The sequence below is a fragment of the Myxocyprinus asiaticus genome, chromosome 23 (assembly GCF_019703515.2).
Source record: "Myxocyprinus asiaticus isolate MX2 ecotype Aquarium Trade chromosome 23, UBuf_Myxa_2, whole genome shotgun sequence".
NCBI classification, from domain to species: domain Eukaryota; kingdom Metazoa; phylum Chordata; class Actinopteri; order Cypriniformes; family Catostomidae; genus Myxocyprinus; species Myxocyprinus asiaticus.
Window position 1 is genome coordinate 37,002,961 of NC_059366.1, and position 19,249 is coordinate 37,022,209.

General features: G+C 36.7%; 1 protein-coding gene across 1 annotated transcript in view; it reads right to left on the reverse strand.

Annotated features, from left to right (window-relative positions):
* The window catches only part of eys (eyes shut homolog), a 293,123-nt gene that overhangs the window by 205,528 nt on the left and 68,346 nt on the right, over positions 1 to 19,249 (reverse strand). Inside the window, exons 12-17 of the mRNA XM_051651752.1 lie at positions 7,929 to 8,162; positions 7,695 to 7,817; positions 7,234 to 7,347; positions 5,465 to 5,578; positions 3,011 to 3,124; positions 814 to 1,011 (exon numbers count right to left, since the gene is read on the reverse strand). Of these exons, the coding sequence (XP_051507712.1) occupies positions 814 to 1,011; positions 3,011 to 3,124; positions 5,465 to 5,578; positions 7,234 to 7,347; positions 7,695 to 7,817; positions 7,929 to 8,162 (897 nt within the window). The remainder of the gene's footprint in view (positions 1 to 813; positions 1,012 to 3,010; positions 3,125 to 5,464; positions 5,579 to 7,233; positions 7,348 to 7,694; positions 7,818 to 7,928; positions 8,163 to 19,249) is intronic.

Genomic DNA, 19,249 nt, shown 5'->3' on the forward strand with positions numbered 1-19,249 from the left:
TGCCCCACATTGAATTTGTTGGAATTGGAATTTGAGTGACAGGAAGAGGAATTTACTGAGTAATTTTGACTAATTATGCCTATTTATTCTGTAATATTAAAGAACACATTTTATCTGTTTAGACACTGTAGTATTATTAAAAACTACACTTGCAGCAGTTTTATGACTTTCTTTGAATTTCAATCCATTTTAATTGTACTTCTTTTAAGTCAAATTAAAATTGTAATTCTGTATGCTGTTTGCCCCCTCAAATCAAATTAAGGGAACAAATTGTTTTTTGTTTTTTTTTTCCCAAATTTGGAATGCCCAATTCCCAATGTGCTTTTAAGTCCTCGTGGTCGTGTAGTGATTCGCCTCAGTCCGGGTGGTGGAGGACGAATCCCAGTTGCCTCTGCTTCTGAGACAGTCAACCCGTTCATCTTCTCATGTGGCTTGTTGAGCAAGTTGCCAAGGAGACATGGCACGTGTGGAGGCTTCACGCCATCCACTGCAGCAACCACCGAGGACGAACCACATTATAGCGATCACAAGGAGGTTACCCCATGTGACTCTACCATCCCTAGCAACCGGGCCAATTTGGTTGCTTAGGAGACCTGGCTGGAGTCACTCATCACACCCTGGGATTTGAGCTAGCGAACTCCAGGGGTGGTAGCCAGTGTCTTTACCACTGAGCTACCCAGGCCCCCTTTAAAAGGCATTCTGAATGACATAAATCCCTGCTATCTTGAGATCTTGAGAGTTTTTTTGTGACTTTTGGCCTCAACTTCTCTTATTTTGAGTTTTGCGGTTTAAGGCCAAAAAATAAGTAGTTACCATCGTAACAGAAGCCATGCAAACAGGGGCTGGAGCTGCACTCGTCTATGTTGATCTCACAACGGGGCCCTGTGAACCCCCGACGACACTGACATCGGAATCCCAGAGGGAAGAGGACTGAATCTGCCTCCTCCACACACTCTGCCCCGTTCTCACACGGATTAACAGCCTCACAGGGAAGAAACTCACAGTTCATCCCTGAAATTCCAAATACAGCACAAAACATAAGATTCCATCAACAACGGCAACAAAAAAAAGTAAACTTTCTGTTTTTTACTCTAAACATCCTCAAGACTAATCACTGTAAAGTTCTCTATTTTCACATTAAACCTTAAATGAGGCCCTATCACTTCCATTTTCTGGTTTTTACCCTGATGAAAAAATAAAAATAAACATTGGACTTCAATTCCAAGATGGTTTTAACTGGTGTAGATGGGCATTACTGGTCTGTTACGGAACAAGCTGGTTATTGTTGCATGATCAGTGCAGCAATAATGGTCACTTGCTTGAAATGCCCAAAACACACAAACAACTGGCAACTAAGAAAAACTGGCCATTAATGCTGGTCACCAGCAGGGTATGTAAAATGAATAAAAACATAAACTGGCACAGGATTTGTGTAAATCAAACACAGAAATTAACAAACTGGCACAACAGGTGACAAATAGGTGAGAAAAAATCCAATGAATATAAATGGCATGCTTTGGATTGCATAATTACACACGTGGCATTGTTGGTTAGGTGGTCGCCATGAATTCATTTACAGGATGGCTGTGTAATATACAGGTTAATGTTGTTGTATAGCTTCCGAGCCTCACTGCACATTCTGTACACGCTATGTGTATGTTTTAGCACATGAGGCTATTGATGTGGTGTTCCCTTTTTCCTTGATTTCAAAACAGAATAACCAATATCATCATTATCTCTGACAACCTATTTTGCTTGTCTAATGGAAGTGTGGATCTCGGTTTGAATATAAGTAGCAATGATTAAGCCATCTGATCAATTTTAGATGAGCTGAGTTCTGTGTCTTGAATTGACCAGCTGAGTATCATACATACGCAAAACACAACAGCTCAAAGCCAATAATGGACATTATATAGCAGTGTAAACCAGGCGTGTGTACACACTTGATAGATTTCAGTAGTTTCCTGTTCAGAATAACATGTCCAACAGCGCAGTCGTCTAAAGGGAATCTATCATGACATTAGGGTTTGATTCTACCAGCCAATTATCCTAGAACACTCTATTATAATGAACTGAACCCGAATAATGTGTGCATGAATGCAAGCCCCAATTTTGAAGTCAACGTCATCCTAAAATTGAATGAAATGGGTTATTAACTGGTTTTATCTGACTAAATATTAGTTTTCTGTCTCCAATCATTCCTGACATGTAATTACAAAAGAAAGTATAAAGCAGCCTGCTGAAACCAGATCCCCCATGTGTTTGTAGTTTCCAATTTGTACAATGAGTAAGGGGTGTTCTTAACCGTAATAAAATCACTGTAGCCTCAAGTTGTTAAAAATGTAAAAACAAAATTGTGTTAATTATATTAATGTATTATATTAATAAATGCAGTGCATAACAGTTATATTTCCATGAGTAAGGGGTGTTCTTAACTGTGGAAATTATTTATTATTCTTTAATAAATAAAGAATTCATTATTATTATATTAATAAATTAATTGTATATTATAATACAGTATAATTAATAATATATAATGTAATAATTTATAACTAGCATTAAATTCATAATATTAATTATTATAATTTTGTATAATATAAAATAAAATAAAACATTTTAATAATCCAGTGCATTATAGTGATTTAGGGTTGTTCTTTACCATGGTCAAATCACTGTAATGCGTAGCCTTTTAGTTTTTAAAAAAGTTTTTAAAATGTATTTATTTGTTATTTATCACCTTAATACTGTAAATCTTAATAAATGCAGTGCATTACAGTGAATTTACCATGAGTAAGAGTTGTTATTATCCATGGTAAAATCCATGTAACGTACAGGCTCTTGTGGCTAGTTGCTTTATTATTTAATTATTTTTATTTAATCATTGGTTGTGGTCAATGAAGATGTCTTGATGTGACTGTGCTGGCTGCATGAGTTCAGACAGATGAGAGGAATGCTCTCTTAAGTTAATTAACTTTGCTTTTCTTCACCCCAGTCCCTCAAACTTCATTACCTTTAAATGAAGCCACACATCGGCAGTAGTAATTACCCAGCTGGTCAATGCAGGTGCCTCCATTCTTACAGGGATATGAGACACACTCATCGACATCCAGTGAACAATCAGGACCTTTATACACAATACAAAGAAGAAAAAAAGTTATCATGCATCATGTGAGGTTGCTAAAGTAAGTGTCTCTCCAAAAACATCTGAGACACATGCTCTATTCCAAATCCTAATGAGCTGCCTGTCACCTACTCCTTACTTGGCCTGCTGCCTTCTAAGGGAGCAAGGAAATGGAACCTCATAAGTGACTGATTTGGAGCACTACATAGGTAAAAACTCCATGCACCATACAAATAGCGTACCTTGTGTGAAACACAAGTGACTCGACTTACAGTTGATTTCAACAGAGTTTGGCGTTAGCATGTTGCTAAGCTAATCCCGTGTGTGACTAGGAGGATGTGGCCAGGATGTAAGAATGGACGCCTGCCGCTGAATTACCCCATTCAAGTTCGAGTTCGAGTTCGAGTTCGATCGATCGAGAGAGAGAGAGAGAGAGAGAGAGAGAGAGAGAGAGAGAGTTTTATGTTCTGTCCAAGTGAAAATGTGTGTAATTAAAGTCTTCCGTGAACTGTTCACCAGGAAGATTTTAATTACACACATTTTCACTTGGACAGAACACAAAACTGCTTTTCAGCACACACTCGCCGACACACACACACACACACACATACACAGCTCCGTGTGTCGCTCATACTGTTGGCCTTCCCGGCCCAACGCAGAATGAACACGTTCGTCGGTTGCATGCATCTCTCTCTCTCTCTCAAACTGGCATCTCCGGCTCCTCTTTATCCCTCTCTCGGCTGACTGGGGTAATTCAGTGCCAGGCGTCCATCCTTACGGCCAGGCCACGCCCTCCTCGTCACACTGCAATAGCCTGCTCTAATAATTGTAAAACATACACAAATATTCTTTAAAATAGTTCATTTTAATAGATTAAACTATTTTCTATCAATACTTTTGAATATACTCAAGAATATCTTACATTTATTTATTTTTTCACTGAGCTTGACACAATGCATTAAAGAATTGCCTTCAACAAGAATGCGTGCAAGCTGGCCTACAAATTGGCCAAAGAAAGTATCTTAAAACCTCTGGAACAGCTTTTGCATCTGGAGCCTGCCTACGAATCCTTGAAATGCTGCCTACGTAGGCAGCTCACTAGGTTTTGCAACTGTATAGATGAAACCTAGATTGCAATAACATGACTAGATGGGTCCCTATTTTTACACATGACCCTAAAATAGTTGTAGCTTTTTCTTGAAGAGTGGTGTCCTTTTTTTGCCTTTAAATCCTGTATTACTTTTTTTTTTTTTTATCTTCCCAGAATTTTGCTCTTTTATTGGCTTTCTATGTGCCTTGTTATACAAGTACTAGTTTTACATTTGCATAAAGTGCTACATTGCAATAGAGTTAAACAAATAAACAATATAAAGCTAATGAATTAATAAACAAATGGAAAGCTATTCAGTGTAATAATGTATTAACTATATTTTCATTTCCTGAGGGAAATACAAGTGCTTGCAAGGCAGCAGAAGAGCAATGTTAAAGGGATAGTTCACCCAAAAATGAAATTTCTCTTATAATTTTCTCACCCTCATGCCATCCCAGATGTGTATGACTTTCTTTCTTCTGCTGAACACAAATGAAGATTTTTAGAAGAATATTTCAGCTCTGCTGGTCCATACAATGCAAGTGAATGGTGACCAGAACTCACAAGGTCCAAAAATGGCAAAAAAAGAGGCAAAAGAGTAATCCATATGACTCCAGTGGTTAAATCCATATCTTCAGAAGTGATATGATAGGTGTGGGTGAGAAACAGATCAAAATCATAATACGTCCTTTTTACTAACAATCTGCACCTTTGACCAGCCCCGACCAGTAGGTGGCTGAATGTGAAAGTCAAAGTCACAGAGCTGATATAGTCTTCTAAAAATCTTAATTTGTGTTCAGCAGAAGAAAGTCATACACATATGGGATGGCATGAGGATGAGTAAATGATGAGAGAATTTTCATTTTTGGGTGCACTATTTCTTTAAAGTTGTAAATGAGCTGTTTTCATGACACTAAGAGCCTCTCACACATAAGTAACTGTGCAGTGTAAAGGTGGCCAGAAATGGATCAATGTATGTATATATAAAAAGATAAGACCATTCACAATTCAGTGTGCAAATTTTGTTGTGCCATCATAGTTATTAGAGCAATCAATCAATGTAAACCTCTACATATATATATACAGTATATAGGCTTACATTGATTGATTGCACTAATAACTATGATGGCATTACAAAATACTCTGTGTATATATAGGGCAGGCACAAGGAATTTCAGATTATCCATACAGTGCTACCTTGCAAGCACTGTAATTGCTGTAATGTAAGACATGTCCGATGAGGCCACACACACCGGTGAATCCAGAAGGACAGATGCATTTAAAGCCATCTGAAAGGTCCAAACATGTTCCATTATTCATGCATGGAGATGACTGGCATTCATCTATGTTGATTTCACATAAATTGCCTGAAAATTGAGAAAGATATGGAGACAAAGGAGAGAATAAAATAAGATGTGTCATAGAAATTCCCATGCCAACCAATTATAAGCTAAAGTTTTCGCCGCACAAAGAATTGCAGAATAAAAGTAAAAACAAATCTAAAATCCTTTTTAATCCTTCGAGCAATACATCTCCTGCTTTGAAATGAAAATAGATGAATTTACATTTTGTTGGGCAGGAGATTCCTAAAATATATGCTGAGCTTGAGGAGCTCATACCACCAAATGGGCCTATTTCCTTTCCAATTTGCATGAATATGCAGGAAATAAGTGGAAACAGCTATTGAAATAGACATCTAATGTGGTTGGACAAGATCTAACGCTGCCCCTTGTTTTTAAAAGGTTGTGTGTTAACTTGACAGGAGACAAACTAAATGACCATATCTCCTAATAGGTGAAGTGTGTCACTTTTTCTATATAACAATACTATTTTTCGGTCTCAGTTTAATGTGGAGCAACACCTTTTAGTATCCATTCATAGGTTACTTCCCAAAGAGTGTAAATTGTGTACTGTGACATTTTCAAAATATAACTCTTTTTATTTGATTAGTCCGAAATGTCAACTTCTAGCTCAATAAATGGCGCAAAAGAAACCTGTTTGGAAAACTGTTCGGAAACAGTCATTGTTTTGCAATTACATTTGATAATTTATAGTGGCACAGAAATGATACACTTCACCTTTAAGTTCGTAAAATAGTAGACAAGCTATTAACTGATTTAAACTTTCTGCATAAACTAAAGAAAAACTTGTTTTATTTAATCTGAAGCACATTTTTTGGCTTTTTTCAATTCACTTGAATGAGTATCGTGTGTGTAGTTTTTGTTTGACAGGTCAACATTTCAAAACTACATTAAAAGGGATAGTTCAATCAAAAGTGAAAATTCTGTCATCATTTATCATTACTCACCCTAATGTTGTTTTGTGGAACATTTAAGGATTTGTTAGGCAGAATGAATCATTGCCTCAGTCACCATTCACTTTCATTGCATCTTTTTTTTTCATACAATGAAAGTGAATGGTGACTGAGGCTATCTCCCTCACATTCTTCTTAACACCTCTTTTTGGGTTCCACGTAAGAAATGAAGTCATATGGGATTGAAACAACATGTGGGTGAGTAAATAATGACAGAACAATCATTTTTTTGGGTGAACTAACTACTTGGACTCACTTTATATGCATTTGATGCAATGTACTTATCATGTATTTATGTGTTGTTGCATTGCGTACCTGCTTTTAAGTACATCTCTAGTTACACATTTAACATTACCCCAACCCTTAACCTAACTCTACCCTAACCCTTACCCTAATCCCTAACCCCCACTTCTAGTCCTACTCCTAAATCTACCTGTACCTCAACCTCAGTAACAGCAAATGTGATACAATACAGAAATTTGAATTGCATGTATTTTAATGTTAGTACATAGTAGTTAAAGACACCTAATATAAAGTGAGACCAACTCCTTTAAGCCATAGTCTTTCATGCATGTCAAACCTTACTAAACTCCTGACTCCCAGTAATCATTTTATTCCTTCTAATTTGTGACTCATTACATCATCTTAGACAATTTGTCTCCCAAATTCAGCCTGTGAAACTCTGACAGCAGGGAGGGAATTGTGTACCTGTGGTTCCGGCAGGGCAAAGACAGCTGAAGGAGCTAAGCTCATCAGAGCAGGAGGCTCCATTCTGACAGGGTTGACTAAGACACTCATTTACTTCAATCTCACAGTTATTACCTTGAAAAGAAGGGGAAAGGTTCACTTCATTAAGGATGTGCTCGCTGTTGACATACAGGGGCCTCTGATGTCCCTTCAAATAAAATAACCCACAGCTAATAATGAGGCGGTGTGTAAAAAAAAATCACTCCTCTCTGCTTGTTCAAATGGATGCCAAGATGCGATGGCAAGGTAATGCAGTTTAGGAAATTCCTCTTGATAAGCAGACGGTAAACTAATATCTTACAATACAGGGGCAGAGTTGAGGCCGTAGACCTTTTTAAACGCAGCTGCACAGAGGGGAATTGAATGTTCAAAAACTGGGCAAAGAAAAAATTGCTCTGGAAAATTGCTTGTGGTGGACTTACCGATAAACCCAGGCGCACAGAAACAATCGTAGGCATTGATACCATCTTTACAGATACTGAGCGCACCACAGGGCTTATCCAGACAGTCATCAATGTTTACCTCACAGAATCGCCCTGTTAACCCTAAACAGAGATGAAAACCAGGTGGGGGTTAAATGGAAGCATTAGTTGAGTTGTGGAAAGAAGAACTGGCAAACTGTTAGAAAGGCCATTGTCAAGGCAATCGGGCCTTACCAGGCAAACATTCACATGTGAACCCCTGAGGGCGATCCACACAATTTGATCCATGAAGACACAGTCCTTCTACGCAGTAACTGATGGAAGTTTCACAAAACCGACCCATATAGCCATGGTGACACAGGCACTTGAAACTGCTCCCCTGCTCTTCACACATGGAGGTGCCCTTCGTATCACATGGGTTGGAAGTGCAGCACTTAACCGGCGTGAAGCAGTCATGTCCTGTGAATCCTGCGTGAAACAGGATGAAATTAATGATTGATGTGAAATAGGCTGAATCTAGACACTTCAGCGTTTGGCAACTACTGTGTCTAATCACTTCCTCAAGTGCCACACAAAAGTCATAAAACACAAAACTGATGACAGCCAATTAACATACAATGCAAAAGGGAAATGCTGAGGATGCAGGTTGCATTTCTTTCAAAGCAACAATCCACTATACTCTTCTGTACTGACTGATGTCACTATAAAGTGGCGTTGTATTAAAATAATAAAACGCCCCTTAGAAGGGGGTATATTCATTCTTTTTTTTCTTTGGACATGTCTTCTGGGGCACCAACAGGACATGAAAAGAGAGTGCTGCAGAGAGCAGAGAAGGCCTGTGAATCTTCCAGTGTAATCAATGTGACGTCTAAACTGCCACATTCCTCTTTCAGAGCTTGCGGCCAAGACACTGATGTCTCTGTCATGTCATTGTGCACAATACATATAGAACATTTAAAGAGAAGTTGCTACTGTATGTTGGCACTCTTTAAAGTTTAATGTTTTGCTCTACAGTATGTTGAAAGATTCTCTGATATTCTCTTGTGTGTGTTAATTTGTACTGGAAACAGGGAAAACTACAACCCTGTACATGTACTTGCAGCAAAAGTACAACACTGTACATGTACTTATGTCAAAATTACATTCTTGCAGCATATCCTGTATGATGGTTTAGTACTGAATATTATCCGAATCCTTTTTGAGCAAGCTGAGTCCGTTTAGCGGCCATCTTGGCATTGGCCTCTGGCAGATATTTTCTTGTTATGCAAGCACACCTCTAGAATCTCCTAGAATCTCCAGAACTGTTTGTTTGATGCTTCTGCTTTAAGAACAAAGAGTGTCCCCAAGTTATTTTGACACACACACACACGCGCGCGCGTGCGCGCTGGAGCAGCTATCATTATGAGGACTCTCCATAGACATAATGATTTTTGTTCTGTATGAACTATAGATTCTATCCCCTAACCCTACCCCTAAACCTAATCCTCACCAAAAACTTTCTGCATTTTTACATTTTCAATAAAACATCATTTAGTATGTTTTTTAAGTGATTTGAATTATGGGGACACTAGAAATGTCCTCATAAGCCAAATTTATAGCAAAATACCCTTGTAATTACCAGTTTGTAACCTAAAAAAATTTCCTCGTAAACCACTTAAACCTGCCCACACACACACACACACACACACACACGCACACGCACACACACAAATGTCATTGCATTAGTTCAAATACCATATCAAGTGGAATTTATTAATAGCACAAGCACAAAGACAAGTATATATATATTTTTTAGATACCACTTGGTTCAGTATTTTATCTAATGCAAAGAAATTCATACTGGCATGTAGTGTTGTCACAAAACCAAAATTTCAGTAATTAATTTAAAACACATAGCTCATACAGACTAAGATTGCAGTCTTTTGCGGTTTAATAATTACACTAGGACATATTATGATTTTAATTTGATTAATTGTGCATTTCAGTATAAAAGGAGTAACAGAGCACACACTCAAAATATTTGAGCATTTGAAAGTGGTCGTGTGTCCAGTTTTCAAATGCACGCTGGGTCTGAATTGAGTCAGTGCTTGGTACTACCAGTACTGCAGAAACACTGCATTGTGACGTCTTTTTTATTTTAGTATTGACTTGATACCGAAGTACCGGCACTTTTGACATCACTACATCACTACAGGCATATCGAGTATGCCTTAAGAGGCCAAACACTTTTTGGGACTACTGTATGTCAAATCACCAATAGAATCTGATAAAAATGGGCATTAAAATAATTGATAAAATGTGATAAACATCATAATCTAGGCTTATTTAGGTCAAATTAGGTTAAAACATATCGTTGTAGAATAAGGACTGTTGCAAAGACAAGGTGAAGACTTTGCAAAATAAAGCGATTAGCTTTATTACTTGAAGATGAGAGTTATTTTCTATAGTCGCCATGTCGAACATATCCTCCACATACTCTCTCTGGTACTGTTCTAAATAAAACACACTCTTCAGGTTAAGAAAGTATCTAAAGCTAGTAACTAAACAGATCATAATTAAAACAGCATTATTATTGTGCAACTGGACAAAACAACTCCTTTGCATTCAAATATGTGCATTTCAAATTATTTAATAAAAGATGTAATGAATTCTGAGTGAACATATTTCCCCTGGGAAATAAGCTTATTTTTAGGCCTTTGTTTTGTTAAGATGTTTGTCCATAACTATCAACCAAGCCTAATGCAGTACTGATTAGTTTGGCTAGCTCTAACATTGTTTACAACAGGCACTTAATAGTGAATTCCCCCAAGGCAGATACATGAATAACCCCCTGTTAGTGCAATGCAATTATTGGTGCAGCAGCCAGAATTGTTTTTTTTTTTTTTTTTTTAACCTTAAATTATTATTATTATATTATTATTTATTCCTAAGCCAGAAACACAGTGCTTTTGCTTCACTTCGCTGAAGGTGCTCTCAAAACCTATATTTGAATGACGCAAAGTAAATACATAAGTCCTCTGTAAACTCCACGCCCTGCTGATGCAGTACACTACATGAGCTGAAGTAAATGGACACCCTTTTTAATTAGTGGATTTAGCCTTTCTAGCCCATCCATTGTTATTGTAACGTGAAAATTTAAGCACACAACCATCAAATTTTGCAACAGGGTCAGAATTATTATTGTTATTATTATTGGGCAATATTTTCCCTATAGAATTGATTTTTAGGGGGTATTTTTTTACCCTCAAGAGTTCCTTTTGTGAGGTAAAAAAAATAAATAAAAATATTTTAGATTTTATGGCTCTACTTTCAACTGTAAGGTTACTGTAGATATCATTTTTGATATTTTGATAACTGCTTTGAATTGCTGTTTAACTGCTGTATCAAGTGAGAATGTGCTGTTTTTACCTTGAATAGCTACAGTAATTCTACCTGATCTGACAATTTAAATATATATATATATATATTTTTGTTGTTCTATTCTAATGTATTCAGACTGATTTAGTAATGAAAAATAATGTTTTTTTTTATTTTGACTTTAAATAAATCCACATGGTTAATTATAACAAAAAGCATATTTTTAAGGTTAAAACATTTTTTGGGGGAGTGTTTACATTCGGTGATTACAGTGAACAGATCAATAATCTAGTTTTCTAGTAGCCCTTTGTTGTGCAGTATCTAGTTATAGTAATGTGTAGTATCTAGTGTGTAGTAATGAAACCAGTGAACTAATCTACTAACAATGGATCTTAACAGTGTCTCGAGTGGCAATAAGCCCATAACTAAAAAGGCCTAACAAGGCTAGAACAAAATAAAATGAACTATATCAAATGTTAGACAAGAGATAAAATAAATGTGGTGGTGTAGTGGACTAACGCACATAACTGGTAATCAGAAGGCTGCTGGTTCAATCCCCACAACCACCACCATTGTGTCCTAGAGCAAGGCACTTAACACCATGTTGCTCCAGGGGGATTGTCCCTGTAATAAGTACTCTTGTAAGTCACTTTGGATAAAAGCATCTGTAAGATGTAAATAAATCAGAGGAAAGCACTATGGGGGTTGTTTTGCACCCATAATTTAAATGGGTGGGGCATTTTTCATTTTTTGTGGCTTTTAGCCCTGAGCCCAGTTATTTTCTGGCCCTGCTTTGCACTGTCATAGAATACCTTTCCAACAAGTCAAATTTCTGCCCTGTTAGAGCTTCCCAGGGTTAACTGAAGGTGTTGTTATTGCTAAGGGAGCACCAGTTCAGCTGTGAAGTGGTGAACCACACCAAATCACAGCACATCATCTCTGACTACTCAAACATAAGGAGTCGACACAATGTCAATCTTTGGTTTCATCATTCCATATTGAGATCCAAACAGCTTCCGGAAGCAAAGTCAACAACTATTCAGTGGAAGCTTCATGAAATGGGTTTCAACAGCTGTGCAGCCTCAAACCAGCCCAAGTGTGGACTGGAGAGCTGTGAATTCCACCATCAATGGACTCTAGAGCAGTTAAAATAGATTCTCTGGAGTGATGGATCACTCACATAAAATATCCTTAGTACCTGACAGATATCACTAAAATGATGTCCTGAGAAATCACACCTGTCATTCTGACAGTTCTAGGCTCTGTAAACAGCAAAAAATAGTCAGGGGAGTAGCATACACCTTTTTAGCCTATCATAAAACAAACAAATCAGAATGTGAATCATATTACACATTCAAATTTGCAGACATCGAGTTGGCTGACATGTCTTTGGAGGGCAGGGTTTTGGAGAGGGAGTATGGTTGAAGTTAGCAAAATGGTGAAATTATCAAAATGACTGAAATTGCTCATGAAACCTTTAAGAATTTAAAATGATCTTTATACTGTATGCAACAACCCTTTAACAGTCACTCACAAGTGCAAACAAGAAATTTGACTATGCTGTATAATAACATGCCACTAAAATAGAAATTTGATTGTCTATTAAGCACAACAAAATGCACAACGGTAAAAAATTGTATTAGATGGAACCATATGGATATATTTATAATCAATATTTCCTTGTCTGCATCCACAATCTAGGGTGAAAATTAGCTCTGGGCTTGCTTTATCCATGGAGGATACATGCAACTAGCCATCTTAGGCAGCATAATTTTGTTTCCAACTTTTGGAACAACCTTTAAATCAGGAGTGCACATAAGATGCTTGTGGGGCCGTTCAGAATAAACACATTTTTGCAAGACACAGCGCAACGCATAGAACAGAATGCTGGTGTTCTGAGATCATTTTTAAGGGTTGAGGTTTGTTTTAAATTTATTCTACTTCTTAAAAATGTGTCTGAAAAACAGCAAGATGTGGTGCATGTGGTGGGAAAAAAAATGGAAAAACAGCGCATACAGACACAAAAGTGTCTTGGTGAATGGCCCCTAAGAATGTTGCACATGTAGGTAGCTCTCTAGGCTCTCTAAGCCACTGTTTTCTATCCTGCTATTTTAAAATGGCCTTTTTACAACCTTCTGCCAGCTCTAATATGAACAAAGTAAGTATTTGCTTTATTATTAAGCCGCATGGAAAACAAGCATCTACTGTATGAAATTTACCTGAAACAGATGATTATGGTGTTTTCATCCAGCAAATAACACACACCTTATTCTGAATTATTCTACACATCTATTTAAATGGTAGACAACAGCTAAATGGAATGAAGTGTGGAAAGTGCAGGACTCAAATTTTCTGATATTTTATGCCACTATAAATGCTTTCCAGTGCATGGTCACACTACAAAATGACTATCATTAGCTCTGTCACAGGCCAGGAGTGCAGGACGGCATGACTAATGCTGGACCATCAGCATCAGCGATGTGGGCAAATACTCATCATTCCTCAAACTGACCAAGGAACCAATTTCTACCTCTCCCCATGTCATAAAATCTGACAATTATCCTGACTTCATTAATAATGCATAGCAGTCCTCGCCTGCAATCAAGGTTTAATCAGCAATGTGTCTCACAGGTAGGGCATTGACTGATCCAAGAAATTAACCTAACTAGCTAAATAAATAAAATAATTAGAAACCAATTAAACGACTAAAGCTAAATGGATTACATTATATTAGCACAGGTTTGCACAAATGCTTAAAGGTGAAGTGTGTAGTTTTTGCCATAAATAAATACATTAAAAACTACATCAGATCCCTGGTTAATAAGCAGAAACAACTGGAAGTACGCCACTCATAGGTTGATTTCTCCAAGTGTAAACACTCCAACATTGGTTCAACCAACAGCGTGAGTCTAGGGAGGGACTATCAGTTTTTGACCAATAGGAGGCAAGGGGAATGTTCAGGAAACAATGAGAATTTTAGCTATTCTGTTTGTTTCAGAATGGACAAACTTGACTTACTTGGCTAATACAGTATTTGTAAAATATGTAAAAATTGTTCCTCGGATCAGCAAGAATTAAAAACTGTACACTATAATTATAAAAGGAAGATTCCTTCACAAAACTCATTTCCAATTATATACCTGTGATTCCTTACACATAAACAGCCTTGTCTCATGAAATGTAAGTGAACAGTTGCAACATTTTTGCAAAACTGAAATTACATGCTTCATTACACGTTTGGCTGCAGTTTTCAGGTGAAATGTCCAGTGGGGAGCACCAAAATCGAGCAAAATGAGGTTGTAATCACACGAGGTTTTTAAGGTGATTTTTAGATAGAGGTTATAATAAGTAAAACGTAGTGTTGGGTTCGAGTCCACCTTAGTTGAGTCCGAGTCAAGTACGAGTATTTAAACAATTGAGTCTGAGTTGAGTCCGAGTCCAAAAGGGGCCGAGTCGGACTCAAGACCGAGTCCATAACAGGCCGAGTCCGAGTCGAGTCCGAGTGAATCTGTTCATGAATCTGAGTTAAAATTGTAACCGTAAACTCAACATCAATATTTTAAGCTTATTTTTAAACTTCACAACTAAGAAAAAAAAGTTTGTCAATATAAATGAAACAAAAACACCTCTGTTGCCTTCCATATATATATTTTATGATTAGTATCCTGCTGAACAAACTTTAAAGTATTTTCAGAATGAAAGCATATGCATAAAGCATAGGTGTATGAAGACAAAACTCTCCTTCAACTCAATTCTTATTGCGTTCTGTTGACATTATTTGTTGCTTTTTCATCTCCACTCAAACATAGACTAAAGAAAGTGAAAGCTGCTTTAGTCATTACAACCAAGGTTATTATGTTTCAAATTTTAATTTCATTTTTTATTTCTACTTAATTTTCAATTTGTCAATTCAAAAAAGTTTTATTTAAAATGACCCTATCTAAAGAAATAATAGTCTATACTGAGATTCTGAGATTTCTGAATCATTTTTCTCTATCTGACTGGGAAAATACAGCACATACAAATGAGTCAACACAGTGGTAATTAGCTGAGAAGTTACGTCTCACGATTTGACTGCAAATGCTACATCCAAAAACACTGGAAAAGCCCACTGATAATATTAAGGCCATGCCGTCTCGTCACGGATATGATTTTCTACTTAATTTGTGGGAAACCGCACAATGCAGGGCAGTTCTGCGTGCTGCTCGTGTACCTAAATCCCTGATGCGCCCATGTGCATCTTGCAGAAGCTGCCGTAGAAGATAATAAAAATAATAATAAATGAAATTTGCTTGAGTGGCAGCAGCGCTGGTCTGCAATCAGTCTGAAATCTTTAAATACCAACCAAAGAAAATTTAATTGAGCTCTTCTTTGACCGCAAAAACATGGAGAATAATAATTTTGAGTCATACATTTAACAGAATTGTCCTTCAAAAGTGTCAGAAATATAGGCTAAAAAAGACATGCATAAGTTACCCTTTGGTTTACAATAAAATAAACATTTAAAATGAAAACGTTATAACTAACTAAATTCATCTCGTAACATGAAATTTAGCTTCATACAAAAACTCTGTCATTGAATAATACATTTATTTTATAGTCTATATTAAATTATAAACAAAACATTTCACTGTCCAAAATATCCTAATATTTTATTGTGCATGGTTGAATGTTGTGAATGGGGGACAAATGCTGAAAAAGAATGTATTTTAAGCAGCTTGTCAATGCTTTGAAAATTGTCAGTCAATAATAAATAGGTGCTGTATATCTGTTTAGAGTTGCTGTCTGCTTTAACTATAACCCTCCCCAACTATTTAAAAAAGTTGCAGTTAATTAATCAAGCTATTATGGACCAGTTCAAGCTGACAACACAGCATGGACCACAAGAGACTACAGAAGCCTACATGTGTAGATACATTACACCTAAAAAGGCTTAATATCCAATATTAATACTATTTTTTATGTATTTTAATTTTGATATGCTGTTTTAGTAAACTGTGAGAGACATGATGTGGGTAACTTGACTCAGTGAAGTTCTTGATTTTAAGTTTTTAACCACGATGAAACTGCAATGCGAGCACCGTCTTGGCTGCACAAACGCCACACGCAATTTTACCAGTTGTCAGGTCCTGTGTCGTGTGAAACTGCTTTGTTTAGTTTCTATTACATTGGATACATACCCGTCTTTATGTTTTCGTCATGCCAGGAACCTCGGTAGTCGATTTTATACAGTTGTCCCTGTAGTAACATTCAAGCATGTTGACTGATGAGTGTGCCTGTGCACGTGCGTATGTGTGTGTGCGTGTGTTTGCTTAAACACAGTGAAACAAATCTGGCTACGTCTACAACTTCAGGGGCTAATACAGCTGCATGCAGACAGAGATGTGCTCATTAATTTCTGTTTTGTTATTTATTTATTATTTTTTTCATTGCATCACAAATGTCATGGACTAGGCTGGACTCGTAAAAAAATCCAGAGTCCCAAAGGCTCGAGTCCAAGTCAAATCCGAGTAAAAATGCATCCAAGTCCAAGTCCATTATAATTGGACTCGTGACTCGGACTCGAAACCGAGTCCAAACTTGAGCCCCAACTCTAGTAAAACGTACCTCCCTAACCTAAAACTTTACCCTAAACCTAACCAATAGTGTCCAAAAAAAGATAAATGAGAGTTTAACAAAACAGACATCCTTACCCAACAACTAACCTTAACCAATAGTGTCCGAAAAGATAAATGAGAGTTTAACAAAACAGACATCCTTACTCTTAAACAACAAGTAACCCTAACCGATAGTGTTTTAAAATGAAAAAAAAAAAAAAAAAAAAAAAAAAAGAAAAAAGAAAAGAAAACACATATACTGAAGCATCCACATCACTGTGTCTCACTTTTATGCCACTTTCACTTCTGTGTGTCTTTGGCTGGACTTGAACCGTGGCTGTCAATCTCAAAGTCCAACACTTCAACACTTGAGTTACCAAGTAAGATAATGATGTAGGAATAAGTGTGTATATGTAGGTGGGTCTATAATACAATTGTTAAAATGTTATGGATTAATTATGGATTACTTTAATGCCTTAAAGTAAAAGTGTTTTGATATCATAACATAGCGGGGGGTGAGTAACTGAGTGAAAAATAAGGTTTAATAAAATCAAAATCAGCAATTGTACTCATGATTTGTGTGACAATGATTAAACCACACAGCTGTTGTAGCGCCTCTAGTGTTCATTTCACCAGGAAACTTTCAGCAGTGAAACGTAAAATGCGGCACATACAAGGCAGTTTGCAAAAATGTATATAGAGCAACGTTAATTCTATGAGACCAGGTTGCAAATAAAGCACTTTTGCTAATTCTTTTGCAAGTAATTTTTGAGAGGGAACAATGGTGTCTCTATGTGTTTGCAACAAATACTACATCAAAGATTGAACTTGTTTTTCCCCAGTTCACTTTATTTCTTTGATTGAAAGCGCCCTTATTTCAGTTTGACTGGCAGTGCGCTTCATTCAGCCAATGTTGTATGGCAAGAGAAATGCAACAATGCAATTGTGAAAACGACTCATGTTTAACTGTCATGGCCAAAACAGCACTTTTATGACACTACCTCTGGATCTGCCCCATAATATCCACGTATAAAAGGATCCTACATTTAAAAAAAAACAATGCACTGCATTTGACTTCATGCTTGTTCCCTAGTAAGTGTCACCTGTACATTTTCTGCTTTCCACACACAGTTACACATTGGCAGAACCTGATATACAGTATATCTCTTTTGATCGATCTCACAGAGATGGTTGCCAAAGCGTGCACGGCAGAACAGAGTCATTACTGCAGTCCCCTCAGTTAGTTTAATCCCACAGGCAATTAGGATTTGTAGGACTTTGTTTTCCACTCAAAAGAAGCTTTACAGGGTTGTTATTGATTCTGAAAGCTCCTCGGGCACACGCAGACTCAAACCACTGGATCATTTAATCATGTTTAATAAGAGGCAGTCATTGCCTCTCTGATTTATTGCATTAAGCAAGCCAGTGACAAATCCAGGCACAGCCCAGATCAAAGAGAAATCATCTCTACACTGATATGCATGCATGCACTCATTTTGGACCACACAAACACACACAAAAGCCATTAAAGTCTATTTATCTGGCAGTCAATCTTATCAGGAGTTTAGTTTTTGAACTAGCAGATTATGCATCGTTTTCTTTTTCGTCCATCCAAGTATGGATTAAGAATGCCATTTTCAAGCCTGCTAATCAAACATATCTAATTTATATCAGCAGTGAGCCATGTCGGAGCCAGTGGCCAATCTGGAACCGTTAGGGACATTTTTACTACAGAAAAGGAGGTTCTGGGCTCTGAACATGTTCCTTAAACCTTCTGGTCTTGAAACCAATAACCCTACTAAGAAATCTATTATATGTTAATTTATGTAAAATACATATTATAAATATATTCATATATGGTTTTTACTAATATTATAAAAAGTCACAAAATATATTTCAAAATACACAAAAAAGTCTGTTTTCATAGATTTTTAAATAATTTTCACTAATAATAGCGGAAATTGAATATGCATTCATTGTTGAATATGTATTTGCACTTATATACTATTATATAGTATTTATTTATAAGTTCATATGTGGCTATATACAGTACTGTGCAAAAGTTTTAGGCACTTGGGAAAAATGTTGCATAGTGAGGATGTCTTCAAAAATAATGCCATAAATAGCTTTCATTTATCAATTAACATCATACAAATTCCAGTAAACATAAAAAAAGCTAAATCAATATTTGGTGTGACCACCTTTGCCTTCAAAACAGCACCAATTCTCCTAGGTACACCTGGATACAGTTTTTCTTGGTTGTTGGCAGATAGGATGTACCAAGCTTCTTGGAAAAATTCTTGGTCTCAATTGCTCCGGTCTCTTCTTGTAATCCCAGACTGACTCAATATTCAGTGGGGGGCTCTGCCATCTGTTGCAGGGCTCCCTGTTCTTCTATTCTATTCTATTTGCAAAATAAATGTTTGGGAGTCTAAAATGTATATTTCCTATTGACACACTAAAGCTGAAGATATAAATAACCATCTTAAGACAAATGTTTTTGTGAAGCATCTTGTGTGCCTAAGACTTTTGCACAGTAATGTGTATATATATATATATATATATATATATATATATATATATATATATATATATATATAT